Source organism: Symphalangus syndactylus, chromosome 4, assembly GCF_028878055.3.
Source record: "Symphalangus syndactylus isolate Jambi chromosome 4, NHGRI_mSymSyn1-v2.1_pri, whole genome shotgun sequence".
NCBI classification, from domain to species: domain Eukaryota; kingdom Metazoa; phylum Chordata; class Mammalia; order Primates; family Hylobatidae; genus Symphalangus; species Symphalangus syndactylus.
This window is the reverse complement of record NC_072426.2, coordinates 14,770,237-14,795,471: the sequence shown is the minus strand read 5'-3', so window position 1 is coordinate 14,795,471 and position 25,235 is coordinate 14,770,237. Positions and strand designations below refer to the sequence as shown.

At 40.3% G+C, this 25,235-nt stretch overlaps 1 protein-coding gene across 10 annotated transcripts in view; it reads right to left on the bottom strand.

Moving 5' to 3' along the window:
• UBE3D (ubiquitin protein ligase E3D) overlaps positions 1–25,235 on the bottom strand; it is a 273,282-nt gene that overhangs the window by 82,653 nt on the left and 165,394 nt on the right. For 4 of the 10 annotated variants that reach the window (XR_010120439.1, XM_063637834.1, XM_055274157.2 and 1 more), the window contains one exon: positions 15,324–15,974. The exons of 3 other annotated variants lie outside the window; for them this stretch is intronic. Coding sequence is in view for 6 of the 7 variants with exons in the window: in XM_063637834.1 (XP_063493904.1) it covers positions 15,954–15,974 (21 nt within the window). In the remaining variant the exon portion in view is untranslated. Of the gene's footprint in view, positions 1–3,580; positions 3,878–4,382; positions 4,450–15,323; positions 16,435–20,025; positions 20,144–25,235 lie in introns of those variants that run through there. 3 more of the 10 variants (XM_055274154.2, XM_055274162.2, XM_055274158.2) reach the window with 3 other exon arrangements.

Below are 25,235 nucleotides of genomic sequence, written 5' to 3'. Positions count from 1 at the left end.
TTAGCTTGTTGTAATATCTCAGGGATAGCTTTCCCTCTTTCTGTCACTGCTTGGTGCCAAGGTAAATATCCTTACACTCTCTTGGAGGAGGGTATGAGGTGAATTTTTTTCTGACTTACCCTTATAGTTTGAGGTCCTAGTGTTATGAGCAGATGGGTCTTCTATTAACCAAGAGCCATCCGCCCTTTGCTCTTGGCTCCTGGGAGAGCGTCTCTAAGCCCTTGGAATGTACTGCCCAACATGAATGCCATTGTATACCTGAGAGCCTGGTCCACACCAATAGCCTAATGATGTGATTTCGAGTTGGGGCTGTGAGTCACATGGTATCAGCTCGAGCTCTAGAGGGGTTGGAGACTAAAGGTCAGTTTTAAGGCGGGCAGCCAGGTCTAAGTAACTGAGCCCCAGTAAAAACTGGAAGCCATGGCTCAGTTGAGCATCCCTGGTTGACAATACTCTGTGCACATTTTCTCACATCCTTGCTGGGAGAAGTTGGCACAGTCCATGACTCAGCTGGGAGGGGGCCAATGGAAGCTCCATATGTGGATTCTGCCCCGTGTGTCTCTGGCCTTGGCAGATTTTAATCTGTATCCTTCTGCTATAATAAATCACAGCTGTGAGTATAAAAGCTTTCAGTGAGTTATGTGAATCCTTCTAGCAAGGTTTCAAGTTTGTGGCTATCTTGGGGACCCCAAACTTGTAATTGGTGTCAGAAATGAGTGTGGTCTTGGGGACTCCCCTACCTCTGCAGTTGTTTTCAGTAGAAAGTGGTTGCTTCAGTGAAAAGGTGGTCTCATTACCCAGCTAGCCACATAGAAATGGAAGAGTCTGTAGTAATTAGGAGATGCAACATTCTCCTGCCTTTAGCCTGTGTTCCATATCTGTTTCACCTAAGTTGAGCAGTATGACTGAACTAATTTTAATTGAAATGTCAGAACAGGCTTTTATGAAATTCAGATGTAGTCAAATATTGACTAGATAGTTTCTCAATAAAACAAATTTTATCATATGTGTATGCATCTATATATAAATGTAACATATACATTTATGGCTATATGTGTGTGAATATACCTAACAAAATAGCACTGGATTGAGAGTCAACAGATGTGAATTACACATATAGTTCAGATCCTGCCACTTCCTAGCAATGTCAACTTTGGTGATTCACTTAAATTTTTTGAGTCTACCTCCTCATAAACCCAGTCACCTAGGTCAGGGGTTCTCAGTGGGGAAGATTTTGCCTACCAGGGGCCATGTTGGAAACTGATGGGGCTACTTTTGGTTGTCGTAATATTTGAGGTGCCGTTGGCATTTGGGAGAAGCCAGGGATTCTAAATTTTCCACAATACACAGCACAGCACTGCCCATCAAAGAATTGTTCCACATGCCTCAAATATAATATTGGATGTTTTGTCAGACATTCCCATAGGTGAGACAGCTTTTTATAATTATCTGAGCCCAGAATCTAACTTCGTTTTACACAGAAAAACGAAGTATGTTCTTGCATGATTTTAATACACGTGGAATTTTCCAGATTTACAACTACCAAGTATTGAGGGGAGATTTCACTTTGTTTGGATTGGCACTTTCCCTGGGATGCCGCTAGAGTGAGTCACTGAGACCACCCACGTGTGTGAGTCTGCACGTGCAGTTGCACATGTGTGGTAGGCATAGACTGCTCCCCAGGTCTTCCAGTGTGGTCCTAAACTGAGCACTCCCATATTAAAGTGGAGAGTATTTATTATATTATTCCCATATTAAAGTGGAGAGTATTTATTATAAATTACTTTCATTTCTCCTCTGTGTTGTAGGTAGTGCATTATGTGTGCCTGTAGGTTATATCTGTGGAATTAATTTCAAAAGAAATTAAACTTATTCCTATCATCTAACTGAGGCTTTGATAGTCCCCTTTGACTATCATCAGTTTGATTATTTTTAGATCAATACTACAATATGGTGAATATGGCTAATAACTGAGTACTGTATAGTTTTTTTCTTTTTTTTGAGATGGAGTTGCACTCTGACGCCTAGGCTAGAGTGCAGTGGTGTGATCCCGGCTCACTGCAACCTCTGCCTCCTAGGTTCAAGTGATTTTCCTGCCTCAGCCTTCCAAGTAGCTGGGATTACATGCATGTGCCACCATACCTGGCTAATAAATTTTGTACTTTTAGTAGAGACAGGGTTTCATGATGTTGGCCAGCTGGCCTCAAATTCCTGACCTCAATTGATCTGTCCATCTTGGCCTCCCAAAGTGCAGGGATTGCAAGCGTGAGCCACCATGCCTGGCTAATTTTTGTATTTTTAGTAGAGAGGAGGGTTTGCCATGTTGACCAGGCTGGTCTTGAACTCCTGACCTCACGTGATCCGCCCACCTCGGCCTCCCAAAGTGCTAGGATTACAGGCATGAGCCACCTCATGGCCCAGTACTGTATATTTCAATATCGCTAAAACAATAAATTTCAAATTTTCTTATCACAAAAAAATGTGAGCTGTTTGAGATGATGGATATATTATTTCACTTGATTTAATTATGGCACATTCTATTAAAAAATGACATCACTTTGTATCCTATAAATATATACAATTTGTCAATATATATTTAAAAATAATATTTATGGATTTTATTCTGTGTGGCATCCTAGTATCCTGTCAGATTTGCCCCATGCTGATTGCACACACACATGAAAAGTAGAAAATGATTTAGGATCCCCTTTTTATGAAAAAATATCCACATTGTTAAGAATATGCCAAGGTACATAACTCTGTAAACTTTCTTCCTGCTTTCACTTCAGTTAATTAGCCTAGTTTGGGCTTTGCGCAGTAAAAAGCTCTGGATATGTTTCTAAGCCACCCTGTTCCATGTGGCTTCATAACGACCTACTCCTTCAAGATATGGTCTCCTATCAAGGATGATCTGGTTCAGAGAAGAAACGGGCCATTAAGGTCATTTTCAAAGGTAGCCTCTGCTCAGGACCAAGTGACTGTGCCTTCATTTCAGCAAAATTCATTTCAGTAGACTTACTACTAAGTAGTGAAATCACACTAATGAATAAGACCGGGTCATTCATCATAAAAGTCTTGTAGTGTAACTGGGGAGAAAGTCTTCAACCCAAAAAGCTGTGACATAATGCAGGGAATGTGAGGTATAAGCAAATGCTATGGGGGACCTGGGGGAGTAACTCATTCGACCTGAAAGAATGAGGAAAGGTTTTAAGAAGTGGGATGGAGGCCGGGCGCGGTGGCTCACGCTTGTAATCCCAGCACTTTGGGAGGCCGCGGCGGGCGGATCACGAGGTCAGGAGATCGAGACCACGGTGAAACCCCGTCTCTACTAAAAAAATACAAAAAATTAGCCGGGCGCGGTGGCGGGCGCCTGTAGTCCCAGCTACTCGGAGGCTGAGGCAGGAGAATGGCGTGAACCCGGGAGGCGGAGCTTGCAGTGAGCCGAGATTGCGCCACTGCACTCCAGCCCGGGCGACAGAGCGAGACTCTGTCTCAAAAAAAAAAAAAAAAAAAAAAAAAAAAAAAAAAAAAAAAGAAGTGGGATGGGTTTGGGCAGAGGTGTTTCAGGCAGGGGCACTTCATTAACGAGGTGTGAAGAGGAGAATAGAAAGCATGAGGGAGGCCTCAGGGGAGTCTGGCTAGCATGCCCAGAAAGTTAACATCAGGGAGGAATTGTGGGCTAGAAAGATAGGTTAGGACCTGCCTTAGTCAGCTCAGCCTGCTCTAATAAAGCACCATGGGCTCGGTGGCTTACACACAATAGAAATTTATTTCTCACAGTTCTGGAGCCTGGAAGTCCTAGAGCAGGGCGCCATCATTGTTGGGCTCTGGTGCAGGCTGTTTCCTGGTTTGCAGATTGCTGACTTCTTGTTATGTCCTTACGTGAGGGAAAGAAGACAAGAGGGCTCACTGGAGTTTCTTTTATAAGGTCTCTTATCTCATTCATAAGGGCTCTTCTGTCACGACTTACTTGCCTTCCAAAAGGCCCCACCTCCTAATACCATCTCATTGAGGGTTCAGATTTCAATACATGAATTTTAAGGGGACAGAAACATTCGGTCAGTTGCAGGATTCAGTTGTGGAGGACCTTGAAAGCCAGGCTGAGAGGTCTCGAGAGAATCCTGCATGTAAGAGGGAGACATGAAGTTTGGAGGAGAGTGGCATGATCAGAGTCCTGGTTTTGGAAAATTTTCTAGCCAGCAACTGCAGGATGCATTGGAGCTAGAAGGACATAGGGAGAAAGGGACTTTGGTAAGTTGGTAGTTGTGACAATGCCGCCAGGTAGGAATACGTGGGTGGGAAGCAGAGAAGAAGCAGTCAGACTAGAATAAGAGGGGAGAGAGAGACTCACAGAGGAGGAGGATTATGAGGAGGGGCTGTACCTTGATTCCAAGGGATCTGGCCTGGGTACCTGAGCATCTGGTGATGATGCTGTAACCTGGATACCACCTTCAAGGGGAGGAAGAGATAATGAGCTTGGTTTTTAGATCAGTTGGATTTGAAGGGCAGATACTATGTTCATACGGAGATGTCCAGCACACTATTAGAAAAAGAGGCTGAGTGCTCTACAGTTTCCAGAGTATCCATCACTTCTCTACTGCTTTTTCTTCCTCTGAAAAAAGGCCCTCTTCTCTTTCTCTGTCCCACCTGAAGGCTATAGATAGCGCTGTGGTTAACAATGATGCGGAACTCAGCCATCCTAGAATCACATACTCTTTCTGCCTCTCTCTAGCTGTATGACCTTCGGTGAGTTATTGGATTTCTCTAAGCCTCATCAGTTTCCTCACATATAAACTGGTGATAACTAAAGTATCTTCTGTAAAATGTTCCCACAAATAAATTAATTAATGCCAGCGAATACCTGGCATATTGAAAATGCCTAAAAATATCAGCTGTTAGTAAGCCAAATTATTTACCATTCCACGAACACACCCAGAACTTTCCTTCCTCCCGTCATTTGCTGCTGCTCTCCACTTACAATGCTCTCCAAAGGAACCGATTCGCTACTGCTCATCTTACTCTCTACACAAGATCCTGAAATCCTACTTACTCTTCACTCTAGGAGCCAGGGTTTGAATTTGGAATTATCCATGAGATTGGAAAAGCTTGCACCCTCACTGTGATGATTAAAAAAGGCTTGACTGGCTTAGAAGGGGAAATCCAGAGTTTATCCTATTACAGCAAATACTCTCATGCTGTAGGGGTTTCCTAAAACCTTTTAACAGAGGGATCGTATAGCAAAGCACCTCACCAAAATAAAGGCCTTATCAGAATATAAAAAAGGAGAAAAGAAAAGTTTGGGAAACCCCAAACAAATGTGATAATGTCTAATGTTTGCTACTGTTTTTTTGTGGATAATTAAATACTTGGCACCTCTATTTTGGATTCCTCTTTGGCAGCATTTTCCCAGGCTAAAAATGCTACCAGCCAGTTCTTCCCAGCTACCTTCCACCTATGCTTTGTTTTGGCAAGTGTAACTTGCCTGAGAGCTGCAGAAATGCTACTCTGCACAGAGCTGATGCCAGAGTGGAAAAGACATTGTTCCCTGTAAAATTAAGATAAGAGATTTTGAAGCAGAAGGGCCAATCTGCTTCAAACTATAACTTTAACAATGTTTTTAAGTTATCTGAAACAGTAGCTCAATGTCATTCTTTGGGTTTCTACTTATTACAGTATCTTTCTTCTGTTTTAGAACAGTTCCTATAGCAATATAATGAAAATAACCTTTGTTTTTCAGCCACAAAGAGAGAACTATAAATTATTCCTTACCCTAGTTTCCTTTCAGCACATACAAAAGCCAGTGCTTGCTCCACCCCAATAAATCAAAGCTTCAAAACGGGCAAGGCAGCTAATCAGAGAACGCAGCTTCTACTAACTAGACAATAAATTTCTGTGTCTGTCATCTTCGGAATTAATAAGAGATAAAGGGCCACTTTACACAAAGTTTCCAAACCAGGTCAAGAAACAGTCAGGACATAGAATGGACTTGTAAACCTGGTCATTATATTCATCTAAGACCATATAATCTAACAAGAAGTGAAGGTTCATCTGCATTTTATACGTGAGCAAATGCCTTCAATGCGTTTCCAACAGGACAAAAGACTTAATCGTTTTATTTTTGAAAAGTATATTTTCAAAAAAGAAATAAATGTTTTTAGTCTGGGAGGAATAAGGAAAATGTCTCTCAGAGGAAGTGATATTGGAAATAAACCTTAAAGGATATAGAACCTTTTAACAGCCAGAGAGATTCATAAACATTTTAAGAATGGATTAACTCAAATCAATCATACCCTATTGACCCAACTTTTCTAGTTTTCCAATATGAACATCCCCAATACAGTAATTAATGAAGCCAACGTTTACTGAATTCCTTCTCTGCATTAGGCATCGTGCTAAGCACAGGATTAAGAAGATGAATAAAATACTGGACCTGCCCTCAAAGAGCGCCCACCCTTCAAAAAGTTCAACTGTTCTTAATTTTATTACATAAAATAAAACACAAGAATCATTATAAATTGATTCCCAAGTTTAGTTGGAAGCACCACCTGAAAGTTTTGTTCCACAGCAATTTTCTCAGTAAAATAAAATTGAATGGCCTAAGATACAGAGAAGACAGCTTTCCCAGGATAGAAAGGAGTTGCAAAAATCAACTCAATCTAATATACTTTCACCAAAGCCACAGTCACAAACTTAAAGTTGGTAATGCCACATAACTGCTTTAAAACTAAAAGAGAACAAGAATGGTCAAAGCTTGTGTTATAGCACTTCTATAAAGGTAGAATAGGCAAAAAAATGTACTTAAATTTTAGTCCCAGGTTGAACCCACACAGTGCTAACACCTGAGATTTCTGCCCTGAATCTATTTACGTGCAGGACCAAGAGAACTTCTGGGAGAACCTCATTTTGGAAGAAGAGATAATTCTGCATTTGGGTTTGGTTCAAAAATGGTGTTTTAGCATTTGAGTATATGGTACTCAAAATTTGTTTTCAAGTCTAGCCCCTGGGCTGGGATGATAATTTCAAATTTTAAAACATTAAAAAGAGCAGCTTTCAATAAGAAACTATAATTATAGACACTGGGGTGCAGGGAAACACCCATTTTGGGATCTGTGTCACAAAGCGCAACACATGGTGGAGGGGATCAACCTTCTCCTTCCATCTATACTCTAGACACTGAAACTTTGGCTTATTGAAGTTTCCAAGACTGTTTCACTCTTTGGCTGCATTGGAGGCTTCCAGGTAGCAGAGGCGCCTACACCTCATATGGGGCAGCAGTGAACATCATCACCACCAAATGATGCCGGAGAAAAAAAGGAATAAAGTGACAGATGCCATGAGGTAAATGATGCATACGGGCACCCCAGAAGGCACCCTAGACATAATTAGAGAGTATTTCGCAGGGAGCGGCAGGACTTTCAATAGTAAGTGAGGATAAGAATCAGATAAATAGGGTTTATTCCTGCTCATTTCACCTCATTGTCTACTCCCCTATGTTCGGCTCCATACACACAGTTTACTCAAATATTACATCCTAATTTATTTCAAGAATGTGTTGAATTATTCTTTAAATAGAAATAAAAGTGCTCACTTATCTGAAATTTAGTAACATAGTCAACAACTTCTTTCCCATCATGGTATTTCAGGTGGAACACTGAGATTTTACACTGGGGTGATCCCACAGCACAATTCTGAGAAGAAAAATGCATGGGTAAATATGAATAGAAGGGAGTAGGACTGGTTCACCAGGGAAGATGCTTTGCCTTGTTCTCCTGAGAACCAGTGACACTGAACAGAAAGATTCCTGGTACTTTTGGAAATTATATAAAAAGTAAATTGAACTTTAGTCCGGAGGGCATCCCTGTCTGATGCCTGGTCAGAAACTTCTGTGCTGGATTCCTTTCCTCACTTAAAGATTTTTGCAAAAGCTTTTCTGCTTGCAAGAGAAGATTCTGAAAAAGATCTCATTTAAAAATATCTGTACGAAAATGCTTAGAATGGGTTGTCACGTCCCTTGTTAGAGCAAAGCTGACTGGAGATGGAAAACTATGTATTCCGTTGTATCTTTAATGGCCTTCACAAATAATTAAAAGTAAAATAGAAAAAAAAAAAGCACTGACAAAGCTATTTGGTCAAGACACTTTTTGGCAGGTTTTTGGAACTGGGAAACCTCTTCTTGTTTTGCAACAAAAGGTCTTTTCTTCTTCTCCTCAACTTACCTTGTGTTCCGCAACCAGATTGGTTTTTTTAGTGCATCACTTTTATGTTATTCTCCTGCTTAAAACTTCAGAAAATCAATTCCATAGGGGATGACAAGGAGGGGTAGCAGAGCAGCAAACTCATAGAATAATCACTGTATCTAAAATGTATTGCACACTGTGTGCCAGGTGCTGTTCTAAACATTATGCATGCATTAATCCATTTAATGCTCAAACAACCCCTACGAGACAAATGCAATTTTTTACCCCATTTTAAAGATGAGCTTAAATAACTTGCTCAAGATTGCACAGGTGGAATTTCAGCCCAGGCAGGCAGATTCTAGAACCCTCTCACTCTTAACTACCGCATCTACATTTTAGAGCTCAAAAAGCCCTCAAGGGTACAAAAATGTATATTTTCTGTTCATGTTATGCTTGAGCACTGAGAAGTCAGAAGGAAGGAGAATGTTCTGCAGGTTCATGATGGCATTCAAAGCTTTCCACAATCTAACAGGAACTCTTTCCTATCTTATTCACAGTCCAATCTCAACTCCTCCAATCCAGCCAAATGTTCTTACTATTTCAAAGTTTCATTCTTCCAGAGTGTCTCATTCTTCCCATCTGTCCAAATCTTAATAATCACTTAAGGCCCACATAAAGTCTTGCCTCATCCAGACAAGGACGCCTTCTCTGTCCATTGGGAGGGCCCTCTTTGTACTCCACAACCGCTGGGGTCCACACCAGCAGTTTGATATCATCACTCACTGCTTTGCCGGTTTGTCTTGTGTGTTTTTTCTCACCTCCATTCTTAATTTTTCTTTCATACAAAGCAATCTCTAATGACAGTACTCATTTCAGGAACACTTTATGTCCGTGTAAGGAATACAACCACTGTGGTAAAACCACAAGTGGTAGCCTTTGCTTACGTAAGGCAGTGGTCCTCAACCTTTTTGTCACCAGGGACTGGTTTTGTGGAAGACAATTTTTCCATGGACCTGTGGTGGAAGGGGGATGAAACTGTTCCACCTCAGATCACCAGCCATTGGTTAGGTTCTTATAAGGAGCACGCAACCTAGATCCCTCTCATATGCAGTTCAGAACAAGGTTCACCTCCTATGGGAATCTAATGCCACCTGATCTGACAGGAGGCAGAGCTCAGGCAGTAATGCTTCCTCACCCTCCAATCACCTCCTGCTGTGTAGGCCAGTTCCTAATAGGCCACAGGCTGGTACCGGTCCATAGCCCGGGGGCTGGAGATCCCTGATGTAGAGAACATCCTTGGCTTGATGGAATAAAGGGAAAAAAGTAAACACAAGCATTGAAATTTGCTCTTCTAAAATTGCCAGGAGCAATTGTCACGGGACTGGAAAGATACATAGGAAATGGGTTTTCTTTATCAAGTTCTCTTTGTTTCCTCTAGTGATTTTTAACCCATACATTTCTAACTTACTGGTGATTTCATTAGAAATTAAAAAAAATTTCAACTTAATTTTCTCATGATATCAACAATAAATATCTCTTGCCTGTGCTAGACAAAGTGTCTATGCTTGGCCACTATTTCGTTTCTTCTTGACATCATCACTTTTCAGATGGTATTGAATTGAAATGTGGAATTTTATTTCAATTCTTTTGTTACAGTATGCACCTTATTTCAAGAATTTTTTAACATTGGCACTAAACAGAGTATGTATAATCAAATGAACAATTCAGAGAATTTATAGTGCCCTATATTGAGTTTATTATTCAAAATACCGTTATTTGGGCCTAGTGCGGTGGCTCATGCCTGTAATCTCAGCACTTTGGGAGGCTAAGGCGGGTGGACCACTTGAGGCCAGAAGTTCAAGACCAGCCTGGCCAACATGGTGAAACCCTGTCTCTACTAAAAATACCAAAAAAAAAAAAAAAAAAAAAAAAAGCTGGGTGTGGTGGCAGGTGCCTGTAGTCTACTTGGGAGGCTGAGGCAGGAGAATCACTCAAACCCAGGAGGCAGAGGCTACAGTGAGCTGAGATCATGCTACTGCTACTGCATTCCAGACTGGGCCACAGAGCAAGACTCTGTCTCAAAAAAAAAAGGGGGAGAGAGAGAAAAAACAAACAAACCCTGTATTTGGAGGAGACAGTAACAGTATTTTTTTTTTTTTTTTCCCAGAAAGAATAGTGGGCTGGGTGCGGTGGCTCACACCTATAATCCCAGCACTTTGGGAGGCCGAGGCAGGCAGATCACTTGAGGTCAGGTGCTCGAGACCAGTCTGGCCAACATGGTGAAGTCCCATCGCTACTAAAAATACAAAAATTAGCCGGGTGTGGTGGTGCACGCCTACAGTCCCAGCTACTCGGGAGGCTGAGGCAAGAGAATCCCTTGAACCCAGGAGATGGAGGTTGTGGTGAGCCAAGATGGCACCACTGCACTCCATCCTGGGCAACAGAGCGATACTCCATCTCAAAAAAAAAGAAAACAAAGAAAAGAAAAGAATATTGGATGGTATACTTTCTGAGTCTAATATGTACTACTATGGAACTTAAAACTAATGATGACTAATATTGATACTTATATCACCATCCTATGAAGACAAAGTTTCAAGCGAAGGGGTCACATAGTGATCAATCCCTGAGTGTGGGTTCAGGAGAGGGACCACAGGAGTGATCAAAGCTGGCATTTCTGGCTCTTCTTCCTAGAAATGCTATTGCCTAGGAAGTGAGGAAGAGGGTGTGGGAAATGTAAGGGGAGATACAGGTCAGAGAGATGCTTTTCACCAAAGACTGGTTCCCTTCACTGGTTTCCAGTGAAAAAAGAGAGAAGATTCCATTTTTTTGTGTGTGGGCACTTATAAAGTGCTTTGTATTTACAATTTCTTTCCCAATTTCAATCTGCAGAAAGCCTGCCATGTCCTTTTTAGGCTGGGAAGGGTACTGGGCAGAGGCTGACAAGCCCTGTTTTCCTTGAGTTTAGGAAGAGTTCAGCCAGAATCTCCATATAGGCAATCTACTGCTGCTACTGCTTGAAATTAAGTTAACCACTTACAGTGTTCATGATTTAGGTGTTTTTTTTTAAAGCAGATTTATTGAAATTTGCAACCAAAACACAAATAGAGTGTATACAAATTATGACAATAAAAATCATTTTCATCTTTTTTCTAAAACAAGTATTAAAATAGAAAATAGTTTTAATCTATGAAATGTTAAAAAGGGATCAAATAAAAATATTGAAATATTTATAGAAAGAAACTAATCAGGCTGTGTATAATAGGGGAGAAAGGTGAATAAAGAAAATGTAGTCATCTGGTCAGCAGTTGTCATTCTGACCAGAAAAGCTGCCAAAGGTCCCAGGAAGGCTGCTAAAAGACACGACTAGGACACAAATCCTGCACTGTGTTTATTGTACCTTGTAACCAAAGGATCCTAGAATAAGGGTGGCCTTGAAAATGGGTTTCATAATTTATATGTAATGGGATTGAGAACAAATTGATTTAGTTTATTCCAGAATGGAAATAGGGACATATTTTTAAAAGAATGGTAGTACAGTTTAGATGCTTTTTAAAATGTTGTTTTGAACAATTATGTGTTTGTCATTCTTCTTAAAACTGGAGAATTTACCTCTTATGACTGATTTCCATTAACTCCCTCTTACTTTTTCTCCCAGATGAAGTTTTGATGATGAGCTCTGATTCAGTAGATGAAATCTCAAATGCATCTTACAATGTAAAATGTATCATAAAAGGTAAAATGTATCTTAACACGTAAAAGCATCTTAAAATGTAAACAAGAGAAATGGTTACATTAAATCATATTGAGTGGTCTTGCGTATTTAAGATTTAAGAATGCGTAGAACTCTTAAATAAGCATCTAGTGGGACACACTCCTCTGATGGGTAACATTAATGGTGATTCTTCTCTAACTGTAGACTAAGACGTACCAATCATTCCTACATTCCTGAATAACAATGAAATGTGGATCTCAATTAATATTTGTTATACACTAGACGCAAAAACAAATGTACAGGAACAGCAACTAGGCTGGCTTTATCATGCAAAAGGAAAACTATTTAACACTGTCAGCACTTTTTACAACAGTGGCTACTGAGCAGACTTAATTACCAAAAGGCCTGCACAAGGCCAGTTACATCAGCATGTCTGGGTCTAATCGGATTCTTTTTTCTGGTATCTATGGAATCAAACACGCTTTGCTAATATCGGTGGATCCTTGTTTAGTCAAGCTACTTTTGGCAAAATGATGCAAGGCTGCAGTTTGCATGTGATTTGTTGGCCTTTAACAATGCAGCTCTTGATGGAATTGAATTATTTTAACCATATATGGTACCATACAGTATACATACACTTTAAGCTCAATTGAGCCACCCCTGTCTGAAATAGCACCTAATCCTTCTTAATCCATCTTTGTCTTATTGTGCTTCGCAGAAATTATAGATAATAATTTTATGATAAAATATAGTACTTCTGTTTTTGTCTGCTTCCTCCATGAGAATGTAAGCTCGATGAGGGCAAGGACTTTGTCTTATTATCTCTATCTGCAGTACCTGTAACTATGCTTGAAATGTAGTAGATGTTCTAAAAGTCCTCACTGAATGAACAAACCTATATAGGTTTGCCAAAATGAGTGGCCGACAGAAGTTTTCAGCAGGGTCTATCCACCGTAATTTTACTGTAACTTTATACTAGATAAAAACAAGTTCACAGAACCACTTGCTTATAGCAGATTTTAGAGACACAAAAAAGGGACTAGAAATGTGGTGTTTTACTAAGAGGTCCTTGGTAACCAATGCATGTCTGCATTCTGTGGTATCCTTATCTAAGAATGTTACTGAATAGATTGTGGAATTATACTCACAAGACAGAGGAGGCTAATGTAGAACAACTTCCAAGGGTCAACATTAATATTGTACAGCCTGCTTCAATTCTGTCTAACCCTTCCAGCATGGTTTATAATGAAATTTAAATGTCTTTAATGCTATCCCTGTGTCTCTTTGTTTCTGTGCATGCGTCTCATACACACCAATTCACCCACCCACAGCAACAAAAAGATAGAAAGGGCCATTTCCCTTTTCCCTTCATGCCCTATAGCCCCAAAGTAGACTCTCACAGGTACAGACATGTTACCCCTCAGACCCACCCAGTGACTAGATGTAAATAACTTACTTTGAGCACTGGCTCAGCTGTGCTGGCCCTCCCTTCCCAACTGTGGAAGATCCAGTGGAGACCTATTGAGCTTGGGAACTTCACCATGACAAAATTTATGTGATTCATGACAGATGCAATTTAAAGCACAGTAACTATAGTGTCGCCAGAAACCTGCCCTTTGTGTGCAAGTGTGTGTTGCATGACCTCCTCTTACATCTGTCCCTCAGAGCTTCTCATGGTCATGGTCATTCCACCTCCACTCCCCACACTGTGCCATCAGAAAGAAGGCTGGCTTGGTTCCTCCTAAGGCCCAAGGAAGAGGTGAGATGAGGGTGTCTCACTACATTTGACTCAACTTGATTTTATTAGGGAGGCAAGGTTAGTAAATTAGTTGGGTTTTTTTGAGCAGTACAGAGTTATCTGTGCCATCACAAGCACCTTTAGGATCTAAATCATAAACATACATTAGTATGATAGTATAGCCACTGCTTTTTTCCAGAGGGAGAAAAACTATCTCAGAAGAAAATTCTCTTTTATGCACAGGCCGAACTCTGCTTCATCTAATTTATTCCAATTTCCAACATTAGACCAATACAAACTGAACTCTAAGAAACAGTCACACATAAAGGTATTCACCACTAATGTATTCATTTGTGAAAAAAAAATAGTATACTAAGCTTAGGCTACATGCCAGAAGAAGATTCAGATTTTGTAATGATCTGTCATGGGCAATACACAACTCTATAGACAGTCACCAAATCTTGTTTCTCAGGCCACATCTTCTACAGCACTGGTTCTCAGCTGGAGTTAATTTTGTCAATCACAACAATATCTACAGACATTTTTGGTCAACACAACTGGAGTGGAGGAGGGGGCTGTGCTAATGGAATCTAGTGGGTAGAGGTCAGGGATGTTGCTAAACATCCTTCAATGCAGAGAGCACTCTCCCACAAAAAAGAATTATCCAGACAAAGATATAAACAGTATTGAGGCTGAGGAACCCTGCTGTATACTGACAGAGAGGAATCTAAAGCATGGAAAGTCAGCATGACGTTTGGGAGTCTAGTAGCTTAAGTGAAGCCAAACTAATTCTCTTCTGTGGCTGTGAGTCTTGGATGTATCACTAAGGACTTCAACGTTTCAAACTGTGCTTAATAAAATGACTGTGCAGGATCAACAGTTGGGTATTATTCCTATGTCAGTCTACAAGTTACAGAATTAGGAGCACCATACCACTGCTCTGCTAGTAAGACAAATGTTTTGGTTGCACCACCAGGAAGAAGAAATCATGAAAAGTTCATCCAATCATAAAATGCCAAGTGATACCTGCATTAAGAATGTTAGAGGCCGGGCGTGGTGGCTCACGCCTGTAATCTGAGCACTTTAGAAGGCTGAGGTGGGTGGATCACCTGAGGTCACGAGTTCGAGACCAGCCTGGCCAATATGGCGAAACCCCGTCTCTACTAAAAATACAAAAAATTAGCCAGGCGTGATGGCGGGTGCCTGTAATCCCAGCTACTCGGGAGCCTGCGGCAGGCAAATTGCTTGAACCCCAGAGGTGGAGGCTGCAGTGAGCCGAGATCTCCAGCTGGGCAACGAAAGCTAAACTCCATCTCAAAAAAAAAAAAAAAAGTTAGAAAATTTGCGGATAGAAAACTCAGGGTTTTTGAGGCAAGATGTATCAGGTGGTCTGTGGAGATTAATGCCAATTGGGCAGCAAGGATATTTGCAAATCCAGAGACTGTCCTTCTGATCCTGGAGCAGAAAAGGAGGATGTCAGAGAGAAATGGCTCAGATCTTGGGCAGATGAGATGGACCTGCCTGGCTCCAGTCCCAGCTTTGATCCTAGTTGTGTGATTCTAGGCAAGTCTCAAAAGTTCCCTGTGAAATTAGGAGCTAGCCTGTACTCTGTGGGATTCCCTGCAGCTCTATCCTTCTCACTGAAAGGTTTCCTCACCGCTTGTGCTGGTACACAAAGAATAGAACAACTCTGTAACAGGATGCTAGTAAGGTATATTTATTAATTTGCAATAATGTATCGTAAAGGAAATAACAAAAGAAACACATACAGATTTGCATAAATGGGAAATCCTTTAATTTGATAATCATTCATTCAACAAACATCTACTGAGCATCTCCTCTGAATAAAGTATAAAATGTTTTCTATTTTTCTTTTTTAAAATTTGTTTTAAATAATCCTGAGAAACTCTTTAAAAGTTTATGTCCTAGGATTTATAGCAGTTAACATTCAGTTCCACCAATAAAATTCCTCACTGGATTCCACACAGGACAGATGGGTCTCCATTAGCTAATAACCTTCCAGGTGGTGCTGGCACATATGTGAATATTCCTCTCTGTGGGAAATAGAGATGTAACTTCTATACTTGCCTCAACCTGCTACTATGACTTTTCTTCACAGTCCTGGGTTTTCAAAGATCTAAAGTTAACTCTTCTCTTAGAGAATATATGCAAACAAGTAAACTTAGAACTTCAATGCAATGCTCTTATCCCATAGCTCTGGTTCTTGTCTTTGTAATTGATGCCCCCTGAGCCGACTGCTGGCCTCAGTGTGCTCCTGCTTGAGAGCTGTCTGCCGGGGGAGGAGAATGCCCAGCTCTAATAGTTACATCTTCAAAAAGGCCACCTGGAGAAGGAAGAAAAACCCACAATGCTTTACTTCTACAATATGACAAAATGGCTGCATGTACATCAAGTCAGAATCAGGTAAGTCTGGTCAATAAGACCATATGCTTATTTAAACAGAAAAATGACTCTTAGTGGATGTAGACATTGTATTTTACAGCAGGATGCAATTAGTATTTTTTTTTTTAATGAACCATATAGTAATTAAGAGATTCACATGCATTTTAAAGGAGAAAAATAGAGTTTTAATTGAAACTAAAAGTTATATTGCTATGACGTAATCCAGTCCTCGTTCCCATTGGTTCACAACTATTGTTTTGGACCTTCCATATTTAGAATTCTGAGTCTCATTCCTAGGCGATTGCAGGTCCTCACCCCTGTAGGTAATTATACCAGTCTCTCCTAGGTCATCGTGATACTTTCACTTATATTGGTTGGTCAGCAGCAATTCATCTTAAAACCTAGAGTTAAAAAAAATTAATTCACACAGTCTTATGTACAAAATATTTTCAGACTATGTAATGAGGCCGAGATCAAATGCATCTAATTTACCAATAGTTTTGAAAACAGAAACAAACATAACAATGTCAATCATAAATGTTTAGAAAGGTTTAGTTCGGGGTGACAATAAATTGGGAACTGTGCCAATATGAGGAAGAGAGTCAAGTATGGAGCAGAGATAGATCGTGAAGTATGGGAGGCTTGGGAAGCTCATATTAGGTGTGAGCAACAGAAGTAAAAACATTCTACTCTTGGGGAAGTGTGGGACATCTGTCAATAGCATCAGGAAATTTTGTCCTTAAGTCCCCGAATGCAGTAAAAAGAGGTGTGTATTTAACTATCTCTGTTAAAAGAAAAGGGAGATTTTGGGCTGAGACGATGGGGTTTTCTAGATATTCAATCATGTCATCTGCAAACAGGGACAATTTGACTTCCTCTTTTCCTAATTGAATACCCTTTATTTCCTTCTCCTGCCTGATTGCTCTGGCCAGAAATTCCAGCACTATGTTGAATAGCAGTGGTGAGAGAGGGCATCCCTGTCTTGTGCCAGTTTTCAGAGGGAATGCTTCCAGTTTTTGCCCATTCAGTATGATATTGGCTATGGGTTTGTCAGAGATAGCTCTTATTATTTTGAGATACGTCCCATCAATACCTAATTTATTGAGAGTTTTTAGCATGAAGGGTTGTTGAATTTTGTCAAAGGCCTTTTCTGCATCTAATGAGATAATCATGTGGTTTTTGTCTTTGGTTCTGTTTATATGCTGGATTACATTTATTGATTTGCGTATGTTGAAGCAGCCTTGCATCCCAGGGATGAAGCCCACTTGATTATGGTGGATAAGCTTTTTGATGTGCTGCTGGATTCGGTTTGCCAGTATTTTATTCAGGATTTTTGCATCAATGTTCATCAAGGATATTGGTCTGAAATTCTCTTTTTTGGTTATGTCTCTGCCAGGCTTTGGTATCAGGACGATGCTGGATTCATAAAATGTGTTGGGGAAGATTCCCTCTTTTTCTATCGATTGGAATAGTTTCAGAAGGAATGGTACCAGTTCCTCCTTGTACCTCTGGTAGAATTCGGCTGTGAATCCATCAGGTCCTGGACTCTTTTTGGTTGGTAAGCTATTGATTATTGCCACAATTTCAGAACCTGTTATTGGTCTATTCAGAGATTCAACTTCTTCCTGATTTAGTCTTGGGAGGGTGTATTTGTCGAGGAATTTATCCATTTCTTTTAGATTTTCTAGTTTATTTGCATAGAGGTGTTTGTAGTATTCTCTGATGGTAGATTGTATTTCTGTGGGATTGGTGGTGATATCCCCTTTTTCATTTTTTATTGCGTCTATTTGATTCTTCTCTCTTTTCTTCTTTATTAGTCTTGCTAGCAGTCTATCAATTTTGTTGATCTTTTCAAAAAACCAGCTCCTGGATTCATTAATTTTTGAAGGGTTTTTTGTGTCTCTATTTCCTTCGGTGATTAGCAACTTCAGCAAAGTCTCAGGATACAAAATCAATGTACAAAAATCACAAGCATTCTTGTACACCAATCACAGACAAACAGAGAGCCAAATCATGAGTGAACTCCCATTCACAATTGCTTCAAAGAGAATAAAATACCTAGGAATCCAACTTACAAGGGATGTGAAGGACCTCTTCAAGGAGAACTACAAACCACTGCTCAATGAAATAAAAGAGGATACAAACAAATGGAAGAACATTCCATGCTCATGGGTAGGAAGAATCAATATTGTGAAAATGGCCATACTGCCCAAGGTAATTTATAGATTCAATGCCATCTCCATCAAGCTACCAATGACCTTCTTCACAGAATTGGAAAAAACTACTTTAAAGTTCATATGGAACCAAAAAAGAGCCCGCATCGCCAAGTCAATCCTAAGCCAAAAGAACAAAGCTGGAGGCATCACGCTACCTGACTTCAAACTCTACTACAAGGCTACAGTAACCAAAACAGCATGGTACTGGTACCACAACAGAGACATAGATCAATGGAACAGAACAGAGCCCTCAGAAATGATGCCGCATATCTACAACTATCTGATCTTTGACAAACCTGACAAAAACAAGAAATGAGGAAAGGATTCCCTATTTAAGAAATGGTGCTGGGAAAACTGGCTAGCCATATGTAGAAAGCTGAAACTGGATCCCTTCCTTACACCTTATACAAAAATTAATTCAAGATGGATTAAAGATTTAAATGTTAGACCTAAAACCATTAAAATCCTACAAGAAAACCTAGGCAATACCATTCAGGACATAGGCGTGGGCAAAGACTTCATGTCTAAAACACCAAAAGCAATGGCAACAAAAGCCAAAATTGACAAATGGGATCTCATTAAACTAAAGAGCTTCTGCACAGCAAAAGAAACTACCATCAGAGTGGACAGGCAACCTACAGAATGGGAGAAAATTTTTGCAACCTACTCATCTGACAAAGGGCTAATATCCAGAATCTACAATGAACTCAAACAAATTTACAAGAAAAAAACAAACAACCCCATCAAAAAAAAAGTGGGCAAAGGACATGAACAGATACTTCTCAAAAGAAGACATTTATGCAGCCAAAAAACACATGAAGAAATGCTCATCATCACTGGCCATCAGAGAAATGCAAATCAAAACCACAGTAAGATACCATCTCACACCAGTTACAATGGCCATCATTAAAAAATCAGGAAACAACAGGTGCTGGAGAGGATGTGGAGAAATAGGAACACTTTTACACTGTTGGTGGGACTGTAAACTAGTTCAACCATTGTGGAAGTCAGTGTGGCGATTCCTCAGGGATCTAGAACTAGAAATACCATTTGACCCAGCCATCCCATTACTGGGTATATACCCAAAGGACTATAAATCATGCTGCTATAAAGACACATGCACACGTATGTTTATTGCGGCACTATTCACAATAGCAAAGACTTGGAACCAACCCAAATGTCCAACAACAATAGACTGGATTAAGAAAATGTGGCACATATACACCATGGAATACTATGCAGCCATAAAAAATGATGAGTTCATGTCCTTTGTAGGGACATGGATGAAACTGGAAAACATCATTCTCAGTAAACTATCGCAAGGATAAAAAACCAAACACCACATGTTCTCACTCATAGGTGGGAATTGAACAATGAGAACTCATGGACACAGGAAGGGGAACATCACACACTGGGGACTGTTGTGGGGTGGGGGGAGGGGGGAGGGACAGCATTAGGAGATATGCCTAATGCTAAATGACAAGTTAATGGGTGCAGGAAATCAACATGGCACATGGATACATATGTAACAAACCTGCACATTGTGCACATGTACCCTAAAACCTAAAGTATAATAAAAAACAAACAAAAAAAATGTAAAATATTAAAAATTTTTATATTGATTACATGTTAAAATAAAAATGTTTTGGATATATTAGGTTAAATAAAATATACTGTTAAAATTGCAAAAAAAAAAAAAAAAAGAAAAGGGAAAGGGAGGGTCACACAGGGCAGAAAGCCATCTGCTTTATGCTGAGTAATTCAGAAGGATGTTACCCTTCATACGGTGCTGGTGAGAAAGGCACCTGCTGAGTTTCCATATCAACTTCCTGCTGAGTTTCTCTATCAAGAGAACACCAAATTGGAAGGAGCAGCAGAGAAGAAAGGTTGATTCCTAAACAAAATGTAAACATGGACAATTGATACAAACCTCAAGAGCTTACTGTGAAGCTCAAATGAGATCATTGTTAGTTCAAGCTGCACCATTTTGTAAGCCTCGCCCCCGCCCCTGCCCCCCCACCATTTCACAGTCCCTGGTCAAAGTGAAACGTTCCATGGGGGTTCGGACCATGAGAAACATCCTGCCCAACCACCTGACTTTCTTATCATACCCTGCCAGGCAAAGGCCCAACTGAAGGAACATCCCTATCATATCTTGCTGGACAAAGGCCCAAGGAACATCCTATGACATCCCACTGGAAAAAGGGCCAAACCGCCTGATCATAGGGACATCTTATCAATACCCTGCCTGGTGGCAAGCCACACTGCCCAGACCCCTCCCATCCATACCTATAAGTACCCCAGCCTGTAAGCAGCGGTGGGCTCTGGCTGGCATTAACTGGTCCCCCACCTCTGCAGGTCTTGTGCTGGACATAAAACCTGCATTTCTGTAGAGCCGCCAACTCTCTCTGTCTTTAACCCTCACCTTCCCTTCAAAACCTAATAATAATGATTAGGAAAATCCATGTGTTTCCCCTGTCTCTCAGCTGACAACAGATATTAGAAGCCTGTGAATATACCAGATGAGAAGATAGGCCAGTAGAGCCTGTTATAATAGACAGAGGAAGGAAGGCCAGAAGTCATTGAGCCTGACTTAGGGCTCACTGTGGGCAGCATCCCTGGCAGGTGACATTCTGCTTCTACATAGACAGTTTACAGGAGCAGGAAGCTCACAACTGTACAAAGAAGACAATGACGCTGCTTATATTCAAACAGAAAGACAATGGAAGAAAACCATTGATCTTTTTTGTAATTCTGAAAATTGCTATGTCATGGCATATTCCAACCAGGAAATACTTAGCATAAGGATAACACTGATAAATGACATTAGGAAAATGGTTAAGAGGCCGGCACAGTGGCTCACAGTGGCCTGTAATCCCAGCACTTTGCGAGGCCAAGGCAGGCAGATGGCTTGAGGTTAGGAGTTTGAGAACAGCCTGCCAATATGGTAAAACCCTGTCTCTACTAAAAATACAAAAATCAGCCAGGCGTGGTGGCAGGTACCTGTGATCCCTGCTACTTGGGAGGCTGAGGCATGAGACTCACTTGAACCCATGTGGCAGAGGTTGCAGTGAGCCAAGATCACGCTACTGCACTCCAGCCTGGCTGACAGATGAAGAGTCTGTCTCAAAAAGAAGAAAAAAAGAAAATGGTTAAGAATTTTAGCTACACAGAATAGTGATTTTCAACTTGAGGTGATTTTGTGTACTGACGGGCGTTTAGCAGTATCTGGAGACATTTTCAGTTGTCAACGTAACTGGGAGGGGGTGCTACTGGCATCCAGTGGACAGAGGCCAGGGACGTTCTCCTACAATGTAGAGAGCCCCTAAAACAAAGAATTATCAGCTAGCCCCATTCAGCCTTTCCTCATCCACAAAATGGGAATTCTAACAGGATGTACATGAAATTTGTGAAACACTTTATTAAGCCTACTTTGATTTTTTTCATCCACAGCACAGTCCTATGGTTTAGTAAAGCAGGCATTTGAAACTTTGTTTTACATATGAAGAAACAGAAGCTCAGAAAACTTATGAAACTTGCTCAGGTAGCAAAGCTGTTAGGTGACAATGGTGGGCTTAGAAAGAAATTGATTTCTAATCCGTGCTTTTCCCACTATAACTTCACGGATGAATGACAGCAAACTACAGAGACTTAGAGACTTCCAATCTTTGGTATTGCCTCAACTATCAAAAGATTTCTTTTGCATGCCTGCGAATATGAACTCAAGATGAGGAACAACTACAAAAGAGGCTGAGCTGATTAAATTAAACAATGCAAAATGGACCCTCCCAGTGAAAAAGAAAAAGTTTAAAATTTGGCTTAATGTCTTCTTTTCATCTGGTTTTTATAGTTTCATTTGCCGAGCACATTATGTATTTTTAAAGACAACATGAAACTGCAATCATCTTTGGGAACAGGTACTATACAATGCATTTTATTCCTTACATTTAAAACACTGTGAGTTAACATATTTCAAACGCTGATTTTGTGTTCCCTACCATTTCTCCATGACAAGAAAAATTACTTCCCCTAACTGCCATTTATTTTGAGAGGATAATTTTATTTTGTTCCACTACACTGAGAAAGATCTCTGAATTTCATCTTTTTAGTTTTATTCCCCAAAGTAAAAGTTTTAAAGCTTCTCAGAGCATATGACTATAGCTGCAGCTTAAAGTTTTGTTGGTTGTTATATTTCTGGAATATAGTTACGAAGTATAAATAATTATTTTAAAAAACAAAAAACAACCCTTTCCTGTCGGTTATAAGATTTGACTTAGTTCTGTACAACTGAATAGTGACACTTGGAAATGCAGAGAGGGACAGGATGTTAAGATATCTAAAAATGATGTCTCTGCTTTGAGTAATCTCTAAAAACAGTCTTCTTAAACCACAATAAACATGGCCAGGTTGATGTATCATTGACCAAATGTAAGTTTGGGATGCATTAATACATTTGTGTGACACATTAAACATTTGTTAATGTTATTTTACCCTAGATAACAAATTTATAATAACTGATTTCTCAACATTGATTTAGAATTTCTTATCCTCTGTTTTGTTTCTTCTTTTTTTTTTGAGAGGGAGTCTTGCTCTGTTGCCTAGGCTGGAGTGCAGTGGCCTGATCTTGGCTCAGCAACCTCTGCCTCCTGGGTTCAAGCAATTCTCCTGCCTCAGCCTCCTGACTAGCTGGGATTACAGGTGCATGCCACCACACCGGCTAATTTTTGCATTTTTAGTAGAGATGGGGTTTCATCGTGTTGGTCAGGACGGTCTCGAACTCCTGACCTCGTGATCCACCCGCCTCAGCCTCCCAAAGTGCTGGGATTACAGGCATGAGCCACTCTGCCTGGCCTTAGAATTTCAATCACTAAAAAGACATATCATCAAGGCTGGCTACATAGAAAGGCTTTAGAAAGGACTCTTTACACTAAGTAGACGGACACAAATGTTCCTTTTAAAAAGGACATTGTTGACTTAAAAAAAAAAACACAAAACTTTCCTTTAGATATGTATTTTTGTCCAGTGCATGTTCAAAGTTATGATCTAAAACAGGCTGTTTTTATGGTGGAAAAGGAAAAGGACAAGGAAAGTTTATGCCCTTATATTATAAAATCCAGTTTCTTGGCCAGGTGCGGTGGCTCACACCTGTAATCCCAGCACTTTGGGAGGCTGAGGTGGGTGGATCACCTGATGTCAGGAGTTCGAGACCAGCCTGGCCAACATGGTGAAACCCCCTCTCTACTAAAAACACAAAAATTAGATGGGTACGGTGGTGGGTGCCTGTAATCCCAGCTACTTGGGAGACTGAGGCAGGAGAATCGTGTGAACCCAGGAGGCAGAGGTTGCAGTGAGCTGAGATCCCACCACTGAACTCCACAGCCTGGGTGACAGAGTGAGACTCCATCTCAAAAATAAATAAACTAATTAATTAAAATAAAATCTAGTTTCCAAGATCCAAATTTCCTTTACAAAACATACAATATAAATGTAAAAACAAAAATAAAATGAAAAACTACAACTTTTTCTAGCAGCTAGCAAATACACTTGATGTCTTAAAATAATATGGGGATTAGGTAGTTTTTACTAACTTACTAATTTGGCATTAATCACGTCCATGTTGAGGATACCCTAGACTCAACTTTTTGTGTTGGATAAATACTAAAAGATATTCCTCTCAAAAGAAACTATCAGAGTGAACAGGCATCCTACAGAATGGGAGAAAATTTTTGCAATCTATCCATCTGACAAAGGACTAATATCCAGAATCTATAAAGAACTGAAACAAATTTACAAGAAAACAAACAACCCCATCAAAAAGTGGGCAAAGGATATGAACAGACACTTCTCAAAAGAAGACACTGATGCAGCCAACAAACATATGAGAAAAAGCTCATCATCACTGGTCATTAGAGAAATGCAAATCAAAACCACAATGAGATACCATCTCACACCAGTCAGAATGGTGATCATTAAAAAGTCAGGAAACAACAGATGCTGGAGAGGATGTGGAGAAATAGGAATGCTTTTACACTGTTGGTGGGAGTGTAAATTAGTTCAACCATTGTGGAAGACAGAATGGTGATTCCTCAAGGATCTAGAACTAGAAATATCATTTGACCCAGCAATCCCATTACTGGGTATATACCCAAAGGACTATAAATCATTCTACTATAAAGACACATGCACACGTATGTCTATCGCAGCACTGTTCACAATAGCAAAGACTTGGAACCAACCCAAATGCCCATTGATGATAGACTGGATAAAGAAAATGTGGCACATATACACCATGGAATACTATGCAGCCATAAAAAGGATGAGTTCATGTCCTTTGCAGGGACATGGATGAAGCTGGAAATCATTATTCTCAGCAAATTAACACAAGAACAGAAAACCAAACACTGCATGTTCTCACTCATAAGTGGGAGCTGAACAATGAGAACACATGGACACAGGGAGAGGAAGATCACACATTGGGGCCTGTTGGGGGATGAGGGGCTAGGGGAGGGATAGCATTAGGAGAAATACCTAATGTAGGTGATGGGTTGATGGGTGCAGCAAACCACCATGGCACATGTATACCTATGTAACAAAACTGCACGTTCTGCACATGTACCCCAGAACTTAAAGTATAATAAAAAAAAATTTTTTTAAAGATATTTCTCTCTCTGGGCTGGGAGGCTAGCTTCATTCATTCAATCGTTAATTATCTCCTATGTGACACTGATTGTTCCAGCCACAGAGCACACTGAGAAGGAATTTCCGCCTCCTGCTAAAATGAGACTGGGAGAGGAAGTCAAGGAATTAGGTGATTCCAATAAGGTGGAGTAAATTTAAGATGGACCTTAACACCTGCTGGGAGAAACAAGACTATTTTTGCATTATGAAAGCAAGAGAGCCTCCTGAGACACTACCCAGGAGGAGGCAAAGAGAGCCATAAACCTCAGCATGGCACGGAGTTTGGCACACACTTGATCCCCCTAGGA